Raw genomic sequence first — 19,332 nt, 5'->3', positions numbered from 1 at the left:
TGCATCCAGTTATTGTGGGGCATGTCAGCACCCATCAGAGATATTATATGCTAAATGACCATGTGAAAATGATTACAAAAACAGCAGAGGTTAGAGAGAGGATCCTGTGCCAATTTGGACATTGGCATGGCAATACCAATGTTGTGCTGGAACACAGGGCCATATGATTCCCCCTAAGACAGCTACTCATGCCAAAGCTTGGCTTCTTGTGCCAAATACAACATCTATCTAACCCTAGTGGTCTTCAATCTGTCCCCAAATGATAAAACAGCACTCTCCCATCTCAGGACAAGACAGTTGCCCCTAATTAAAAACTGCATTATTATGCATCTGACTGCTCAGATCAGGTGTCCAACCTCCCAGAAGCCATGTCTGTGACAAATCAATGCCCCCTGGGAAGGGTTAGGGCTCTCCAGGCAAGTGGTTTCTGGAATGCAGTCTCCAGGAACAATTATGAGAACAGATTATTCTTGGAGATAGTTCCAGCTGACCTTGTTTGGCCCTTCCTTATTTGTACCCCCATGCAGTGTGGTCTTGGCTTCAGGGTTCTTGTCTCCTCAGAGGGGTCCATAAACACAGAAGAATTTGTTCAGACCCCCCTCCGTCGGCAGGCTTCCTTTCCTCTAGGACAGTCGGGACAACTTCTTCCAAGAAAAGGCATGGGGGACTGAAGGTGGTATTGTTGAGAGGCACCTGCTTTCTTGGGGAAGATGAAACTGTCACCACCTACCATGGTGCATGTATATCTACCTGGAAGAAAGAGGATCCCTTAACAGACTTGGTGGTAATTGAGTCACTATAGGGAGAGTCCTTATTTAGTCCCTGTGAAAGAAGATTTGATATCATTCCCCTCATGTGACCCTCAGGAAAGAGGAGGTTTAGGCAGGAATACCAAGGAATATTGAATTAGTGGCAACAGAGGGATCAACTTAGATCCTGGGACAGGTTGCATACAAAAGAGCTTATGACTGCTTAGCCAATTTACTACAAAGGACCCTGATACATGATGAAGAATTGTTGACTGTGCCAGAAGCATCCATGCTGCGACTTCTTTTCCCTACAGCTGTTCCTGCTCATTGTCCTTTTTTTCCCCGTTTTTTTTTTGGGGGGGGGGAGGCAATAGAGGTTAAGTGATTTGCCTAGAGTCACACAGCTAGAAAATATCTGAGGCTGCATTTGAACTCCTCCTAGTCTGGTCCAAGCCAGAAAGACTTGTCCAGCAAGCCCTAAAAGCACTGAAATGGTAGAAGGTCCTCTAGAACAGAGGTATCAAACACATGGCCCGTGGCCTGATGTGCTCCACAATACTCCAAAGTGTGGCCCAAACCAGATTAAAATGTAGTCCTCCACTCTGATTTTAATGGCTGATGTACTAATAAAAAAATAATTATTTCATCATGTATGGTTTTCTAAGTCAATTTGTGGCTCACAGAGATCCTTATGTGTGGCTTAAGGGCCCCCATTTCTATTTCAGCTTGACACCATGGCTGTAGAAGACCTTCAGCCCTCAAGAGTTGGTATATGATGAGATCAGCGTTTCCCTGACACGGCTTCTTCAACTCTCGATTAGCCTAGCACACAATCTCTTAGATCATTTCTGAATTTCTTTCACATTCCAAGATTCTGCCATTCAGGAGAGATCTCTTCTTCCTCAGAGCACTCAGAACATTTTGTTTGTACATTTACTACTTACTTATATTCTATTTTATACTATAGTTATTTGCGTTCATGTCTTAGCTCCTCGATCCAATTAAGTTTCTTAAAGGCAGAGACTACCATAAATCATCTTTGAGCACAATCAAGTGCTTTGGCATAGTAGGTTTTAGAAATTTACTGAAATTAATCTCCTCATCTAGAGCCTCAATCCTCTCCAACTGACTTCCAAAGATCTTAGGTCAATCTGTCCTAGATTGAGAGCATGGTATTAATGTTGCAGCCAAGTATGGAACCTGACTGTTAAACTGAATAGATACAGCACAAATCAAACTAATTCTGGAAACTTCAGGGAGGAAGGGCCAACTCCATGTTTTGCTCCCATTTTGGAATGATTTTAATGGTGAAATGGGATAAATGGAACAGGTTTTGGCCTTTCTTTAAAAAAAAAAAAACACCTAAATCAGAGAAATTTGGGTCAAAGATTTCCAAAGAAATGGCTTTTCTTTTATTCTATTGGCAGCAGTAAACCACTGGTGACAGATTTTAATTATTTCTGCCTTGCATTTGGAGATGTGTGTTTAGGAGCTAGGCCAGAATCCATTAAATGTTTCACCCCTTGACAAGAATCCAAGGTTATTTAGTTACTGTAAGAGCATTTATAAGGCAAGAACTAATTTTTTAATGCTGAAGAATTCACATTACTTCCCAAAAGTTAAACATTTTAGTAATCTCAGTGCTTTGCACATAGCAGGTACTTAACAAATGTCTGCTGGATTGAATTAAAATTATAATAGACCTCAAACTATTCTGTTCTAGACAATAAGTTTGTCCATAATTTCATAATCACAGACATAGGACTTTTAAAATTTTAATTAAGAGCCATGCCACAGAGAGGTAGCATGTATATGGTACTACAAAGAATGGAGACTTAGATTCAATTATAACTGTGTAATTTCCCATTCTTCTAAGTAGCCTGGTGGTTCTCAAAGAATAGTCGACCATGGGTAAGCTACAGTCTGGTTCCTTGTAATGAAAAGCTATCTATTTTTGCCTTGGTTGTGAACTAGATAATTCACTTATGACATTTAACACCCTAACCAAATCTAATCTAAGTCAGCACTTTAAACAGGGGTCAGCACTTCAGAAACTTCACCAGTACGGTACAGATTTTTAAAAACATATATACTGACCTAAAAAAGGCCTGGGTTTAAGTCCATAAGCAAAGAGCTACACTTACCTAGATCTATTTCCTCATCTCTAAAACAAGAGTGTTGGTCTAGATGTTTACCTCTAAACTCCCTTCCAGCTCTAACATTCTGTCTTTCACAGTAAAAGCAGAATATAAAGGGTGACACTTATCACTGAACAGTAGATCAAGCACAATCTAATAGTCTAGAGTCCATGGAGAGACTGCAGTGCATCTGATCCCACACATATCTACATATATTAAAGGCACTCTTGCTTCTGCATTTCACAAGGAGATTCCCATTGGATCCCTTTCTCAAATTACCAAATGTGTTCAAAAGCCCCAGTTAAAGGTGCTTCAATAAATTTCATTTCACAGACACCAAAGTCCAGTATCCTTTGCCGCTAGTCCTTTTTAAGAAGTACCAAGCCTTGATTTCCTAGATACAGAAACAATAACATTAATCAATTCATTACCTATCACCAGCCTCTCTGTCATTATATACTTTGCCTCCCACACCGCACCCCCAAAGTCTTAGAAATTGTGGAATGCTGTCCGGGTTAAAGAGTATTTGCTCAAAGATCTCAGGCACACTTATCTCTGATCAGATTATATCTACTTAATTTCCCCTGTTAGTTACTGTATGGCTGCCAGTGAAGGATCAGTACCCCTAAGGCTGTAATCGATATCTGAATAAAGATACTTCAAGGGTTCTAAAGCAGAATGTGGACAGGAAACAAATTTAGGAAATCCTGCTTTCTGTTACAGGAAATGAATCTGTGCCAACTGGTAAAAATTACTCTCGCAGCTTTGGAGTAAAATGAATAAAAGTTCTGTATGCATTTCATAAGCTGACCTTGCCTAGAATATTTTATTGATATAGAATTTCAAAGGGAGTATTTTCAACTCTAGTAAAACTTTCAATTAGTCCAGGTGAAATTCAGAAACAGTAAGGCTTTCTGAAAAATTCTATTTAAGCTGAAATGAAGAAATGAGACCAAATGATCTCTAAGATTTAATGGCTAAAAAATAATGCATCATGAATGGCTTCAAAGTGTTGTCTTTAGTCTAATGTCTTCAGCCAAAAGTATTTATTTTGCTGAAGTCACTCAGGATTCAAAATTGAGGTGAAAAAAAAGAGAGAAAATGAAAAATTTCCCTTAATGAAAAAGAAGAGAGCGCTTCAACTCTCTGAATGATTGACATTAACATACAACTCTGAACTAAGTCCTAAGAAGAAAATGATATTAATAATTACAACTAGATTGTACTTTAAGGTATCCAAAGCACTTCACTGGTAAGCATTGTAAATTTATGCGAAGTGCTAGTATTATTATCCCTACTTTAAAGATAAGGAAACTGAGACTCAGAAAAGGGAGGTGACTTAGGAACCCTGAATAAGCAAAACAGAGGCAAAAGGACAAAACAACCAACTGCTTATCCCTGGCCAATATACAGCTAAACAAGTGTCAGAACCAGACTTGAAATTGGATCTCCTCACTCTAGCTCCAGTGATTTCTACAGCACTGTGTAATATATAAGCATCTCAAACTCCAGGTGGTACACAGAAAGATGTGAGAGACTACTAAAAACCCAAGAAAATTCAAATCATTATCCAATTTTTCAAACAATATTAGGAAACAACTATAAGCGATAAGATAACCGACATCTGGAAATTATACAGATCCCAATTCTGTCAAGTAATGGGAACAAATCAATCAACAAGCATTTATTAAGGTCCTGCTCGATGCCAAGCCTGTGCTAGGCACTAGGGATACAAAGAATGAAGCAATCCCTCCTCTCAAAGAATTTATACTCTAGCAAAACACATATATGTGTGTGTGTGTGTGTATACATATGTATGTGTATGTGTATATAGGGGCAACTGGTGACACTGTGGGTTTGGAATCAGGAAGACTCCTCTCTTCCCGAGTTCAAATCCAGCCTCAGACACTTAGTAGCTATATGACCCTGGGCAAATCACTTAACCCTGTTTGCCTCAGTCCCTCACCTGTAAAATGAGCTAGAAAAGGAAATGGCAAACCACTCTAGTATCTTTGCCAAGAAAACCCCAAATGGGGGTCATGAAGAACTGAACACAACTAACAACAGTAACAAATATGTATATAAATGCACATACACACATACATACACACACACACACACACATATATATATATACATACACAGTATATGTGTATACACACGATATAATATATTATTTCCCTCTGAATTATCCTTCAGTAATAATAATATAATAATAGCTAGCATTTATATGGCACCTACTATGTGCCAGGCATTATGATAAGCACTTTACACATATTAACTCATTTGATTCTCACAACAACCCTGGGAGGTAGGTGCTATTAATATCCCCACTTTATAGTTGAGAAAACTAAGGCTTAGAGTCAAACAGCTAGTAAATTTCTGAGGACTGCATTTGATTGATATTTGAAGTCAGGTCCTCCTGAACTCTACCCACTACTCCATCTAGCAACTTCTGACCCTAGTAAAGTCATTATTCACCAACTCTCAAACTAGAAGAGATGTCAGAGAAACAAGAATAGGCGTCACAAAATAAACCCATTAAGTCAAAATATTTCTGGAAATTATGGTTGGTTTAGAGTTTTGTTGTTGTTGCTGTTGTTTTCTTTTGGGAAAGTCACATAGAGACTGTAAGTAGACCAGGGAGAAAACTGTACATTTCCAAATTTAAAGCTGTATATGGGACCACAAAGAAATCTTCAACTTCTGGGGGTTTGTCCAAATTCCATTGTCATAAGTTAAAGGAATCTGGTGCTTATGCCACTCCTAGGAATTTGTCACACTGCAAAAATGGCACAGATTTTAGCAGTTCACTGAAGACATGAAATTCCAGTATCCAAAATCTTAGTTCAAGTGAAGTCAACGAAAAATTAAAGTGAGAACAAGAGAGCAAAGGACACATATAAGATTTCACTTAAGTTTCATTTCATGCCTCAGTACTGTTCATTTGAGTCTTTCCCCCACAAGATTATAAGCTCCATGATGGCAGTGGGCATGGCTTAGCTCCCCTCTGCCAGTATCCAGCGAAGGATCTGCAGACAAAAATCACTTTTAATAGATGTTTGATGATTGATTGATCTAAGGCAAGGGTTCTTAATCTCTCTGTATGCCATGGACACCTTTGGCAGGCTGATGAATTCTATGGACCCCTTCTCAGAATGTTTGCAAATGTGTAAAATAAAATACATAGAATTAACAAGGAAAAGAACTATACTGAAATAATAATCAAAAACATTTTTTTAAAAAAATAAGTTGATAGACTCTAGGTTAAAAAGTCCTGACTTATGGGATCTAAGAGTATCAGAGGTTAATTGTGAGATAAAGTAAGGATATCTAAACATAACAGAGAAATTCTTTAAAGCAGAAAGATCAAAATATCTAGAGCCAAAAAGGATCCAAAAAAAAAACAACACAACAAACCCTTATCCTTCCCCTCTTCATTTTTCAGACAAGAAAACTGAGGTTCAGAGAGGTTAAGTGACTTGCCCAAGGTCACACAAGAAGTAAGTAGAAAAGGTAGGATTTGACTCCAAATCTAATGCTCTACAACCGGATCTGTATTCCCTTGGAAAAGGAGATGAATCTACCCCAAGCACAGACATCATATATAGAGATTTTGCTATGTGCCTATAGCCTGATGGCTTTCCCTTTCTGGGCCCTGCTTCACTGTCTGTAAAATGGGTATAATAATATTTGCATACTCTACCTTACTACGTTGGCTAAGGTGATTTGTAAACTGTTGAGGACTGCATACAAATGTATACAAATGAATTCTTCATAATTAATTATAATATAATTAATGATTATATAATGATCAATCCTAATACATAATTAGGAGAACAAACAATTGATTTTTGTGAATTATATCTCAAGTCAGCATGACAGAGGATATAAAAACATTTTCCTGCTGAGTGAGCAAACTCTACATGGAAGCAATGGGCATTCTTAGCTATATGAGAAATTGGAAAGAAAACTAATTAGGAGCTCATTATAAACAAACATAAAACGGGCAACTCTATTTCCAGGGTCTACACTCACTATGAAGGGAGACAAATGAGTTCTTTTGGTTTTAGTAATAGAATATGCTTCAACATGAAAGGACATCTTAAAGGTATGTGGCTTTTAAATTGGACCACATGCCTTTTAAACACTGGTCATTCCCTGCTGTTAATCAAGACCTCTTACTCTTTCCTAATTCCATACTTATCTTAAGGCAAAAACTTCTTACTTAAAGTCCAACTAATTCTCTCTTTTATTTCTAAGTGTGTTTATCCCAAAACACTGCATCCAGCCATTTGTCTTCATCCTATTTCATTAGCAATTATCTACTCTGATTCCTAGTTTCCTGATAACTCCTTGGGAAATTGCCAATTTCAAGCTTGTAAAAAGGTGCAAGGAACGGCCCATATCCCAAGTTTTAGCTGACTGGAGGCTTTACCTCATCTGGGCTAGATGCCTGGTACACCCGGCACGAGTCCTCATAATGTTTCTCTGCTTCTGCCTGATCCGTCACTCCATTAGACTCATAGACTGGTGTAACATTGTGGCACAGGGCAATTGCTTTCACAGCTTCATGAACACGGCTACTCATGGTTTTCCGGACTTTGGTGGTGAGTGTAGGGCCCTTTAAAGTGGGTGGGTCTTGAGATTGCTAGAGAAAGAAGAAATTAAAAAGAGAGATGATTAAAGATGAAGGGCTTCAAAGGGGAAAAATTCCAACCAGAGTTCAATCCCCTTCTCTAGTTCTCCTAATACAGACATATATCATGCACATACCTTCTGTGATGCTTTGAGAACCACTTTCTCACGAAGTACTGACTCCATTTAAATGTTTTTCACAGGTGGAGTATACCCACTTGACAAATTAACTGTCCCCATTTTCAGATAATCAGTGACAATATTTAACTCAGACTTTCAGCAGGGGAAATATGTGAAATAAAAACAAAGATGGAACACACAAATATTGGTACTGAAATCTCTAACCCAGTTTTGGAGGCCAACGATGACCTACAGCAAATCTACTTTTCCCACAACTAACAGTGGTTCGAGTTTGAGCCTAGTAGTTCAATATGTCCAAAAAGTCTTTAGATTTAATGTTCTGTTTAAAAGCAATTTCATTCAACAGAAGACAAGTGATCTAATGTTAGAATGAATTGATATTTAGATACATGAGCACATGGTTGCCCCAAAATAGAAAACAGATGGGTTTCCTGGAACTAGAAAATAACTTTCATTTCATTTTTTAATACTATTTTTAGTAGCAGCGTCAGACTCTCCAGGTAATTAGACAATTACTAAATTATACTGGTCACTGAGGGGACACACAGTGCTCTGGCTTCCTGCTCGGTTAACCTCTGATGTCAAGAGGACAAAAGTTTCGCTTCCAGGTCAAAGGGCATTGTATGGTAACAGTAATTAGAGTAATGAATCAGAACTACAGTTTAAATGAATCATTTGCCAAGTGCTTTTAATTATAAAGAATTTAACACTGAGATTGTAAAAAGGACCAAAAATTTACAGAAAAATTATCATTGTCACAATGCAAAAATGCATCATAGGCAATTTGGGCAAATTCAATAATTTAAACTGAAAAACATGTGCCCTTTGGGTTTTTACACATTACTCGGCACCTGGACTGACCCACATTATTAATATCTGTCAGTAGAACCAATCATCACAGTAGTTAACAGAACAATTACTTTGGTTTGCAATGTTAGTACTTATTGCAACAAAGGCTTTGGACACATAAAAGCCGTTGGGCCACATGAAAAGTTCTGGACTTCCTAAAGAAAAGAATCCACTACATAAGGAAGTCAAATGTGGTCAGCTGCTTCTGACATCGCAAATGAAGAAAACCACACATGAACTTGTTTTCCAAATCAGATTGAATGCTCACTAAAATGAACAACTAAGCCAAGTAAGGTGACCTGAAGTTTCATGAAGATACAAACAACTTGGGGTCTGGAAGACCACTGGGCTGAGGGTCAGGTGCTAGTCTTTCAAAACCTTTGGCAACTCAAGTCATAGCCCTGTGCTTCTGTTTCCTCATCCATAAAATAAGTGGACCAATATCTGTTCTCCCTCATAGGACTAGTATGATGATAAAACAAGAATTCTTAAGTACTTTCAAAGTAAAATCCCACACATATGGGTATGGCAACTCTTAAAACAGTAACAGCAGTATTATCTTACAGCCAATTGCAATCAATTTGAGAAGGGACACTCTTCAATCTCTCCAGCAAGCTCCCTGGAAGAGTTTCAAATCTTACAGTGTTTATCTCTATACCCTCTCCCCAGGCCCTTTAACCCAGACACATTTCTTCTTACTTAAAAAAATGCCAGTGGAAAACAAAAACAGATGTAGTAGCCAAGAAGGCAGGTTACTACACATTTTGCCCTGGGGAAAAACATTAGTCCCTCGCATAGAGAAAATAAAAAGGCTTCATGTGAGGTCAGAAGAGATTTCATAATCAAACACAAATAGATGTGTGGGACATTCAGATCTCTGCATAGAGAGTAATTTTGCAGGGTCACAGCTCACAAAAGGAAATCAGGCACCTCCTGCTCCTCATTAATGAAGCACTGCAAATGCTTTTACAGATGCTAATTCTAGGCTGTGTTAAAAGAAATCTTTTTTAAAATTAAATTTCAAGTCAGAATGTACAACTATTTTATTTCTCATAATAGGTACTATATGCTATGCATATTGTATAAAATTTACATAAACTGCAAATAAATGATGAATGTTAATATAAACCATTAAAGAAAAGGAAATATGAAAATTCAAATATCTTGGTTTCCTATAGTAATTTTCAAAGGTTAACAACTCAACCAAATCTTCCAAATTTTTCAAAGTGCCAGAGAAAAACAGAGAAGATTAAATAATTTATATTTTCAAGTAAAGAAATTGAGGCACAAAGTGATTAGTAGACTCCATTCACTTTATGACATGGAAGAATTCTTCAGCAAAATTTTAAAGATCTCCAAGAAGAACATGGCTTTTCACCTCTACTTATTTAGATACTTACCTGGCTAAAGACAGGATTATTATAATTATATATATTATAATCGAAATACAATGCCTAGCATTTATATAGTACTTTGAGATTTGCAAAGCACTTTATATATTATCTCATTTGCTTGTCACAACATCCTTGTGAGTTTTATAGTATTATTATTCCCATTTTGCAGATGAGGTTCACACACAGCTAGTAAGTGTCTAAGGCAGGATTCAAACTCAATTCTTCATGACTGTAGCCACTATGTCACCTGGCTGCCACTCTATGCTTCTAAAATAGCGTCTATGGTTCCTGTCTATGACAATCTGATTCTAATTTTTAAAAGTTAATGATTCTCGGGGCAGCTAGGTGGCACAATGGATACAGCACTGGCCCTGGAGTCAGGACGACCTGAGTTCAAATCCAGTCTCAGGCATATAATACTTCCTAGCTGTGCAACTTAGGCAAGTCATTTAACCCCAATTGTCTCACTTAAAAAAAAATTAACGATTCTAAAACAGTAGCAAAGTTGAAACTCAGTTACATTCCTTGAACATATACATGAATAGTTAGAGAGGGGCAGGGTGGTACAGTAGATAAAGTACTGGACTTGGAGTCTAGAAGACCTGATACCTTCTATGTAAACCTGGAAAAGTCACTCAGCTTTTCTACTTGGCTTCACTTCATCTTTAAAACGGGGATAATAATATTTGTACTACTTACCTCACAACATTGTTGTGAGGCTAAAAGTAAAGTGCTTAGCAAACCTTAAAGCACTATCTAAATGTTCCTTTTTAAAAAATCAGTAATAATGTTGCAGCTAACTCACAGTAGGCATTTGATATTTACTGAACATATGAAAAGCTAACTTTATACAAAGATTAATTATGGGAGAAGCAATATGGTATAGCAGATAGAGATCTGGCCTGAGAGCCAAGAACACCCAGGTTCAAGTCTCACCAGTTCAGTTTCTCACCAGGACACATTCTGGCTGTGTGACCTCAGGCAAGTCATTTGCTATGGGCAATTCTCTTAATATTTTAAGTTCCAGAAAAGAGACTAACCTACGTTGGAGCAGGGAATTTCTTCACCTAAGAGCTCCTATACTAATGAAATTAGTCAAGTCTCTTTCTCTATGGGTTGGCTATTTACTTTACAAATACAAATTACACATACTGCAAAAGCATTCATTAAAGATAGAATTACTCTAAAAATAGCAAATCCCCCCAGGGAATTACTTAGTTTTTGAACAATAATTTACAAACTTCTACCTCTAACTTAATGGAGCAGCTAGAGGGCACAGTGGATAGACCACTGAGCCTGGAGTCAGAAAGACCTGAGTTCAAATCCAGCCTCAGACACTTACTAGCTGTGTGACCCCTGGGTTAGTCACTTAACCTTGTTTGCCTCAGTTTCCTCATCTGTAAAATGAGCTGGAGAAGGAAATGGCAAACCACTCTAGGATCTTTGCCAAGAGAACCCCAAATGGGGTCACAAAGAGTAAGACAGGACTGAAATGATTCAACAACAACAATTTCTAGCTTAATACTCCTTAGCTAGCACAATGCTTGACACAGAGTAAGCACTTAATTCTCATTGACTTGATTTCTAGATAAATAAATGCTCTCTGAAGGCAGTAATTGCCTCTTTCTCTGTCTTTGTATCATAAACCCCAGCCCAGTTTTTTACATAGAGTAATTACTTAATAAGTGTTTGTTGAGTTGAATTGAATTCTCAGAAATATAATTATTATATAAATTAAGGTATATCTACCTCACAGGCATACATACTTGCCTAGCACCATTAATTGTTTCCTTAAAAACACAACTTTCAGCAAAAAGTCTATATCAGGTGCAGCTAGTTCCATAGGAAGAATGATATAAATATTATATGAGGGCAGTCATGCAAATAGCACTGAGGCATTTTTGTCATGTTACAACAAAGTTTGCTTATCATCTAATTGCTTTATTATTGGAAATTTTAGTCAGATCACTGACACATTAGTTTTGCTTTTGCTTTGTTTAACTAGCAATAGATCTGCGGTAGAAATGATTTCCCAGGGAATTTGGGTCATCATTTGGTGTGCTGGGCAGCGCAATAAATCTCAAACTGAGTACAGAGAAAGATCTATTGCAGCTGAAAAGTACACTGAGGGAGTTTTGCCCTCCTGCACCCATCTGTGATACAGAAAGGGACAGGAAGAAGAAAAAGAAGTAAAAACCATAATCAAAATCAATAATGCTTCGAAGAGATACAGGTAAAACTCTTCCATACATGAATTTCACTGAAAAAAACAAACAAGGATAATATATCTGTCCACATCTGTAAAATCAAGGGATTCAACTATATCATCTCTAAAGTCCCTTGCAGCCATAACATTCCATGTTCTATGTTATAAGGTCCTTCTCAACTCCAACATTCTAAATATTATGTTCCATGATCCCTTTCAGTAATTACATTCTATGATTACGAAGAGAGAAAATAAAAAGGCAAGGAATGACCAAATAAAAATCTTAGTTGACAGCAAATGGCATCTATGACACAGGGTTTCTCACCCCACTAAGTATAGTTAATGATGATTAAATTAACCTGATCTTCATCTCCCACCTCCAACATATTTTATATAATATTATAAGGAACAGGAATACGACTAGACCAGTGATTTAATTGAGATGAGAAAGTCCTAGATAAGGAAAGTCTACCAATACAGGTCAGCACCTTCTCTGCAACTTAAGTTCTACTTGGCACTTATCTTAGAAAGATGTCTATGGCACTAAGTGATTATGTGATTTGCCCGGGTCACATATCCAGTATGTTTCAGAGGCTGTACCTGAACCCAGGTTTTCTTGGCTCCAAGGTTACTTCTCAATCCACTATGACAAGCTGCCTCACAATAAAACTGTGAGGGTTAAGTTATATGAATAGATAGACAGACAGACAGACAAATAGATATTCAGACTTTGAAAACATCATTATGAGTTTGTTGAAGCAGGCAAAGGGAAGCACACTGCACTTTCCTTGTAAGAAGAATTTGTGCCCTTTCTTTTCTCTCTTCCATCTGAATCATAGCAAGTTAAACTGCAATGGACCCTAGAACAAATAATCCTCTAAAACAACGTCAGTGCTGAAGTAGATCTTATAATGTAGGTCAAAATTGTCACTTTAGAGAGGAGGAAACTGACACCCAGAGGCAGGCTATTCTCATTTGTTTCTCTCAAAGCTCCATGAGAACAGAGACTATTTCATTTTTCTCTATCCCCTACCTGTCAGTCAGGAAGTTAATAAGCATTTATTAAGTTCCTACTATGTGCCAAACACTGTGCTAAGTGCTGTGAATACAAAAAGAGACAAGACAGTCTCAAGAAGCTTACAATGTAGGGGCATCTAGGTGGCACAGTGGATAGAGTTCTGGCCTTGGAGTCAGGAGGACCTGAGTTCAAATCCAGTGTCAGACACTTGACACTTACTAGCTGTGTGACCCTGGGCAAATCACTTGACCCTGATCGCATCACCAAAAAAAAAAAAAAAAAAAGAAGAAGAAGAAGATTACAAGCTAATTGGAGAGACTAAAAGCAAACAAATATGTACAAATTAGCTATAAATAGGATGAAAAGAAAAAATAAACAAAGGCAAGGCAAAATAATTAAGAGATTATGAAAAGTTTTCTAAAGAAGATGGAATTTTGGGGCAGCTAGGTGGTACAGTGGATAGAGCTCTAGCCTTGGAGTCAGGAGGACCTGAGTTCAAAACTGGCCTCAGACACTTGACACTTACTAGTTGTGTGACCCTGGGCAAATCACTTAACCCCAATTGCCTCACCACAAAAAAGCAAAAAAAAAAAAAAAAAAGAAATTTTAGGGGCGGAGCCAAGATGGCAGAGTAAAAGAAATGCCTCGCTTGAGCTCTCCTCCAAACCCCTCCAAATACCTGTAAAAAAATTCTAGAGCAGCAGAACCCACAAAAAGACAGAGTGAAACAAATTTCCAATCCAAGACAACCTGGATAGTTGACTGGAAAGATCTACCGCGCCAGGCTGGGAAAGGAGCGCAGTTCAACATGGGCATGCAAGCAAAGACATAGCCTCAGTGAACCTGGAGCAGGCCTCAGAGAACTGAATCATGGGCAGCTGTGATGATTTCCAGACTTCTCAATCCACAAATGCCAAAGACAACTTAGAAGGTCAGTAGGAAAGGTCTGTGACCACTGTGAGAGAGAAGCTCAGTCCCAGCCAGCCCCAGGGTGGCGGCTGCTTCCAGAGCTTTCAGCCAACAGATGGAGGAAGAGCTGAGTGGCTAATCAGAGGGGGATTGCAGGGATGTCTCTGCTTGTGCTGAGGCAAGATTCTCTTGCTTTGCCTGTGCTTGGATCTGGGTCACAGTTCTGGGTGGCGATCCTGGGGCAAGGAGGAGTGCTGGCATGGTGGAGCTTGTGCCTTGGAGAAGGAATCCTCCTCACAGTTCCAAGGCAGAAAAGAGTGCTTGTGGTCACTCATAGACCAGAGAACAGGCTAGGAAAGGAGTAAACAACTTGCCCTTGATCATACCACCTTGGAAGAACTGAAAATTTAGAGGTCCCTAGAAGTATCTCTGAAAACAGCTGCACAAAACCTCCAAAGCTTGGGACAGTACATTCTCCACACTGGAAGCAGACCCTTACCTTAACAAAGAGTTTAAAACTCAAGTAACTGGCTAGGAATATGAAAAAACTGTGCAAAAAAAAAGTCAGACCATAGAATCTTTCTTTGGTGACAAAGATCAAAACATACAACCAGAAGAAGACAACAAAGTCAAAGCTCCTACATCCAAAGCCTCCAAGAAAAATATGAATCAGTCCCAGGCCATGGAAGAGCTCAAAAAGGATTTTAAGAAGCAAGTAAGAGAAGTAGAGGAAAAACTGGGAAGAGAAATAAAAGTGATGGAAGAAAATCATGAAAAACAAATCAATAGCTACATAAAGGAGACTCAAAAAAGTACTGAAGAAAATAACACCTTAAAAAAATAGTCTAACCCAAATGGCAAAAGAGGTCCAAAAAGCCAATGAGGAGAATACCTTAAAAAGCAGAATTGGCCAAATGGAAAAGGAAGTCCAAAAGCTCACTGAAGAAAATACTTCCTTAAAAATTAGAATGGAGCAAATGAAAGATAGTGACTTTTGAGAAATCAAGACATTGTAAAATAAAACCAATAAAATAGAAGACAAAGTGAAATATCTCATTGGAAAAACAACTGACTAGATCCAGGAGAGATAATTTAAAAATATTGGACTATCTGAAAGCCATGATCAAAAAAAGAGCCTAGACATCATCTTCCAAGAAATTATCAAGAAAAACTGCCCTGATATTCTAGAACCAGAGGGTAAAATAGAAATGGAAAGAATCCACCTATCACTTTCTGAAAGAGATCCCCAAAGGAAAACTCCTAGGAATATTATAGCCAAATTCCAGAGTTCCCAGGTCAAGGAGAAAATATTACAAGCAGCCAGAAAGAAACAATTCAAGTATTGTGGAAACACAATCAGAATAACACAAGATTTAGCAGCTTCTACATTAAGACACTGAAAGGTTTGGAATATAATATTCCAGAGGTCAAAGGAGATAGTATTATAGCCAAGAATCACCTACTCAGCAAAACTGAGTATAATACTTCTGGGGGAAAAAAATGGACATTCAGTGAAATAGAGGACTTTCAAGCATTCTTGATGAAAAGACCAGAGCTGAATAGAAAATTCAACTTTCAAATACAAGACTCAAGAGAAGCATGAAGAGGTAAACAGGAAAGAGAAATAATAAGGTACTTATTAAGGTTGAATTGTTTACATTCCTACATCGAGAGATGACGTTTGTAACTCATGAGACCTTTGTCAATATTAGGGTAGTTGGAGGGGAAAAAATTATATGTATAGATAGATAGATGCAGGGTGAGTTGAAGATGAAGGGGTGATATCTGGAGAATAAAATTAAGGGGTGAGAGAGGATTATACTGGGAGAAGGAGAAAGGGAGAGGTAGAATGGGGTAAATTATCTCACATAAAACAGACAAGAAAAGGCTTTTACAGTGGAGGGGAAGTGGGGAAAGGTGAGAATGAATGAATCTTATTCTCATCAGATTTGGCTTAAGGAAGGAATAACATATATACTCAATTGGGTATGGAAATCTATTTACCCTGCAGGAAAATAGGGGGGAAGAGGATAAGAAAGCAGGGGGATGACAGAGGGGACGGAAGACTGGGGGAGAGGGTAATCAGAAGCAAACACTTCTGAAGAGGGACAGGGTCAAAAGAGAGAAGAGAATAAATGGGGAGCAGCTAGGTGGTGCAGTGGGTAGAACTCTGGTCTTGAAGTCAGAAGGACATGAGTTCAAATCCAGTCTGAGACACATGACACTTACTAGCTGTGTGACCCTAGGCAAGTCACTTAACCCCAATTGCCTCACTAAAAAAGCAAAAAAAAAAAGAATAAATGGGGAGCAGGACAGGATGAAGGGAAATACAGTTAGTTTTCCCCAATGTGACTACTACGGAAGTGTTTTGCATGCCTACACATGTATAACATGTATCAAGTTGCTTGCCTTCTCAATGAGGATGGTGGGAAGGGAGGAAGGGAGAAAATTTGGAACCCAAAGTTTTAAAAACAAATGTTAAAAACTATTTTCACATGCAACTGGGAAATAAGAAATAGAGGCAATGGGGTATAGAAATCTATCCTGCCCTACAGAAAAATATAAGAGGAAGGGGATAACAGAAGCGGGGTGGAGATAGAAGGGAGGGCAGATTAGGGGAAGGGGTATTCAGAATGCACACCGTCTTGGAGTGGGGGGAGGAACGAGATGAGGAGAAAATTTGGAACTCATACTCTTGTGGAAGTGAACGTTGAAAACTAAAAATAAATAAATTAATAATAATAAAAAAGAAGACGGAATTTTAGTTAGGACTTGAAGGAAACCAGGGAAGCCAGACAGTGGAGATGAGAAGAAAAAACATTCCAGGCATGGAGAACAGCCAGAGAAAATGCCTAGTTCTAAGAGATGAAGTATCTTATTTGTGTAACAGCCAGGAGGCCAGTGTTACTGGATCAAAGAGTACATGGTGGAGAGTAAAGTGTAAGAAGGCTAGAAAGGTAAGGAGCTAGGTTATGAAGAAGAGGTTTGAATGTCAAACAAAGGATCTTGTATTTGATCTTAGAGCTGACATGGATTTTATTAAGTAGAGGAGGTGATGACTTATACTTCAGGAGGTCTGACTTATACTTCAGGAAAATTACTTTGGCAGCTGAATGGAAGATGGAGAGGGGAGATGGTTGAGGCGGGGAGATGGTTGAGGCAGGCAGACCTACCTGCAAGCTATTTCAGTAATCCAAGTATATGATGACGACAGCCTACACCAAGGTGGTGGCAATATCAGAGCAGAGAAGGGAGAGTATTTGAAAGATGTTACAAAGGAGAAATCAATAGACCTTAGCAACAGGCTACATATAGGAGATAAGAATAAGGAACTAAAAAGATCACCTAAGTTGCAAACCTGGAGGACTAGGAACATAATGGTACCCTTGGCAGAAACAGTGAAGTTTGGGGTGGGAGTTTAGAAGGAAAGATAAGTGCAGTTTAAGACATGCTAAATTTAAAATGTCTTCTGGACACCTAGTTTGAGATGTCTGAAAAGAACTGGAGATGTGAAACTGGAAATCAGCAGAGGATTTAGAACAAGATACATAGATCTGAGAGCCATCAGCATAGAAGTGATAACTAAATCCATGACAGCTGATGAGTGAAGTAGTATGAAGGGAGAAGAGAAGAGGGCCCAGGACCAAATCCTGTGGGACACCTATGGTTAGAGGGTGTGATCCAGATGAGGATATAGCAAAGAAGACTGAGAAGGAGCAGTCTGACAGGTAGAAGAAGGACCAGGAGAGAGTAGTATCCCAAAAATCTATACAGAAGAGAGTACCAACTACAAAAAAAAAAAAAAGTGATCAACGGTATCAAAGACAGTAGAGAGGTCAAGCCAAATGAGGGCTGAGAGAGGACATTGGATTTGGCAATTAAGGGATTAATGGGACCTATGGAGAAAACTGCTTTGGTGCAATCATGATGTCAGAAGTCAGATTCTCAGGGGTTAAAAAAAAGAAAGTAGAGGAGAGAAAGTAGAGGCACCCATTACAGACAGACTTCTGAAGTTAACCCACAAAGAACAGAAGAGATATGGTGAGGATGAAAGGATCAAGTGAGAGTTTTTTGAGGATGGGGGAGATATGAGCATATTTGTAAAGAATGAGTCGGTAGACAAGGAGAGACTGAAAATAAGTGAAAGAGTGAGGATGACAAAAGGTAGAATCTCTTGGAGGACATGGGATGCAATGGAATTGCTTGTGTAGGTAGAAGGGTTTATCTTAGTAAGGGTAGGGCCATCTCTGCATATGGGACAAGGGTGAAGGAAGAGAAAGCTGCAGAAGGCATGTGAGTGGAAGAAAGGAGAAAGAGTTCACAGTGTATGGCCTCAATTTTTTCTATAAAATGTGAGGCAAGATTCTCAGCTGAGAGGGTGAGGGAGGAAGAGCCATAGGAGGGTTGAGGAGGGATGAAAAGATTTGTAACAGTCACTGGAAAATGGGATAGGAAGTTAATAAGGGAGGTGTGGGAGGATTTCCTAAGAGCTGTGAGGGCTCTAAGTTGAGGTTATGTAACATAAATTTGTAGTGGACCCAATCAAAATGGTTTCATGACTTTCTCTACCTTTGTTCAGAATGTTTGTAGGAGCAAAGATAGCACCAGAACGATCCAAGTTGAATCATGGGTTGAAGTAACCCAAGGCTGACACTTGGCAGGGTGCAATCACTTATATGATAAAGCAAAGAGGGATTCAAGAGAAGAGGACAGTGTAGAGTTGAACTCATTGACCAAGAGTCAAGATGGGGAAAAGGGGAGAAAGTAGTTAGTACATGGGATGATGACCTAGGAGAGGACTGAATGACTGAGGGATTAAAGGTCACAGTGTGGCTGAAGAGTAGGGTTTGGTAAGGGAAGGCAGAGGAAGAGGTGGAAAACCAATAGACTATGGTCAGATAAGATTTTGGAATTCCTGAACATGGAGGTGGTACATTTGTGGGTATCACCATCTTCGTGTGTGGCTAAGGTGGGGTAAATAGGTCATGAGAAATCAGTGGGTTGAAGAACTGAGTGATTAAAGTATTTGTGGGAAGGAGGGAAAGAGAGGGGGAGGGAGGGAGAGAGAGAGAGAGAAAGATAGGGGACAGCTAGGTGGGGCAGTAGATAGAGCTCCAGCTTTGGAGTCAGGAGGACCTGAGTTCAAATCTGACCTCAGACACTTGACACTTACTAGCTGTGTGACCCTAGGCCAGTCACTTAACCCTGATTGCCTCACCAAAAAGAAAAGAGAGAGAGAGAGAGAGAGAGAGAGAGAGAGAGAGAGAGAGAGAGAGAGAGAGAGAGAGAG

The 19,332-nt window shown here is 38.8% G+C and overlaps 1 protein-coding gene across 3 annotated transcripts in view; it reads right to left on the bottom strand.

Annotated features, from left to right (window-relative positions):
• Nucleotides 1-19,332, bottom strand: part of ATP9A (ATPase phospholipid transporting 9A (putative)) — a 159,526-nt gene that overhangs the window by 46,924 nt on the left and 93,270 nt on the right. For all 3 annotated transcript variants that reach the window (XM_027850773.1, XM_027850775.1, XM_027850783.1), the window contains one exon: nucleotides 7,326-7,538. In XM_027850773.1, the coding sequence (XP_027706574.1) occupies nucleotides 7,326-7,538 (213 nt within the window). The remainder of the gene's footprint in view (nucleotides 1-7,325; nucleotides 7,539-19,332) is intronic.

Source organism: Vombatus ursinus, unplaced genomic scaffold (genome assembly GCF_900497805.2).
Source record: "Vombatus ursinus unplaced genomic scaffold, bare-nosed wombat genome assembly UNPS02000580.1, whole genome shotgun sequence".
NCBI lineage: Eukaryota > Metazoa > Chordata > Mammalia > Diprotodontia > Vombatidae > Vombatus > Vombatus ursinus.
The sequence above is the reverse complement of the archived record's forward strand: the minus strand, read 5'-3'. Positions and strand labels throughout refer to the sequence as shown.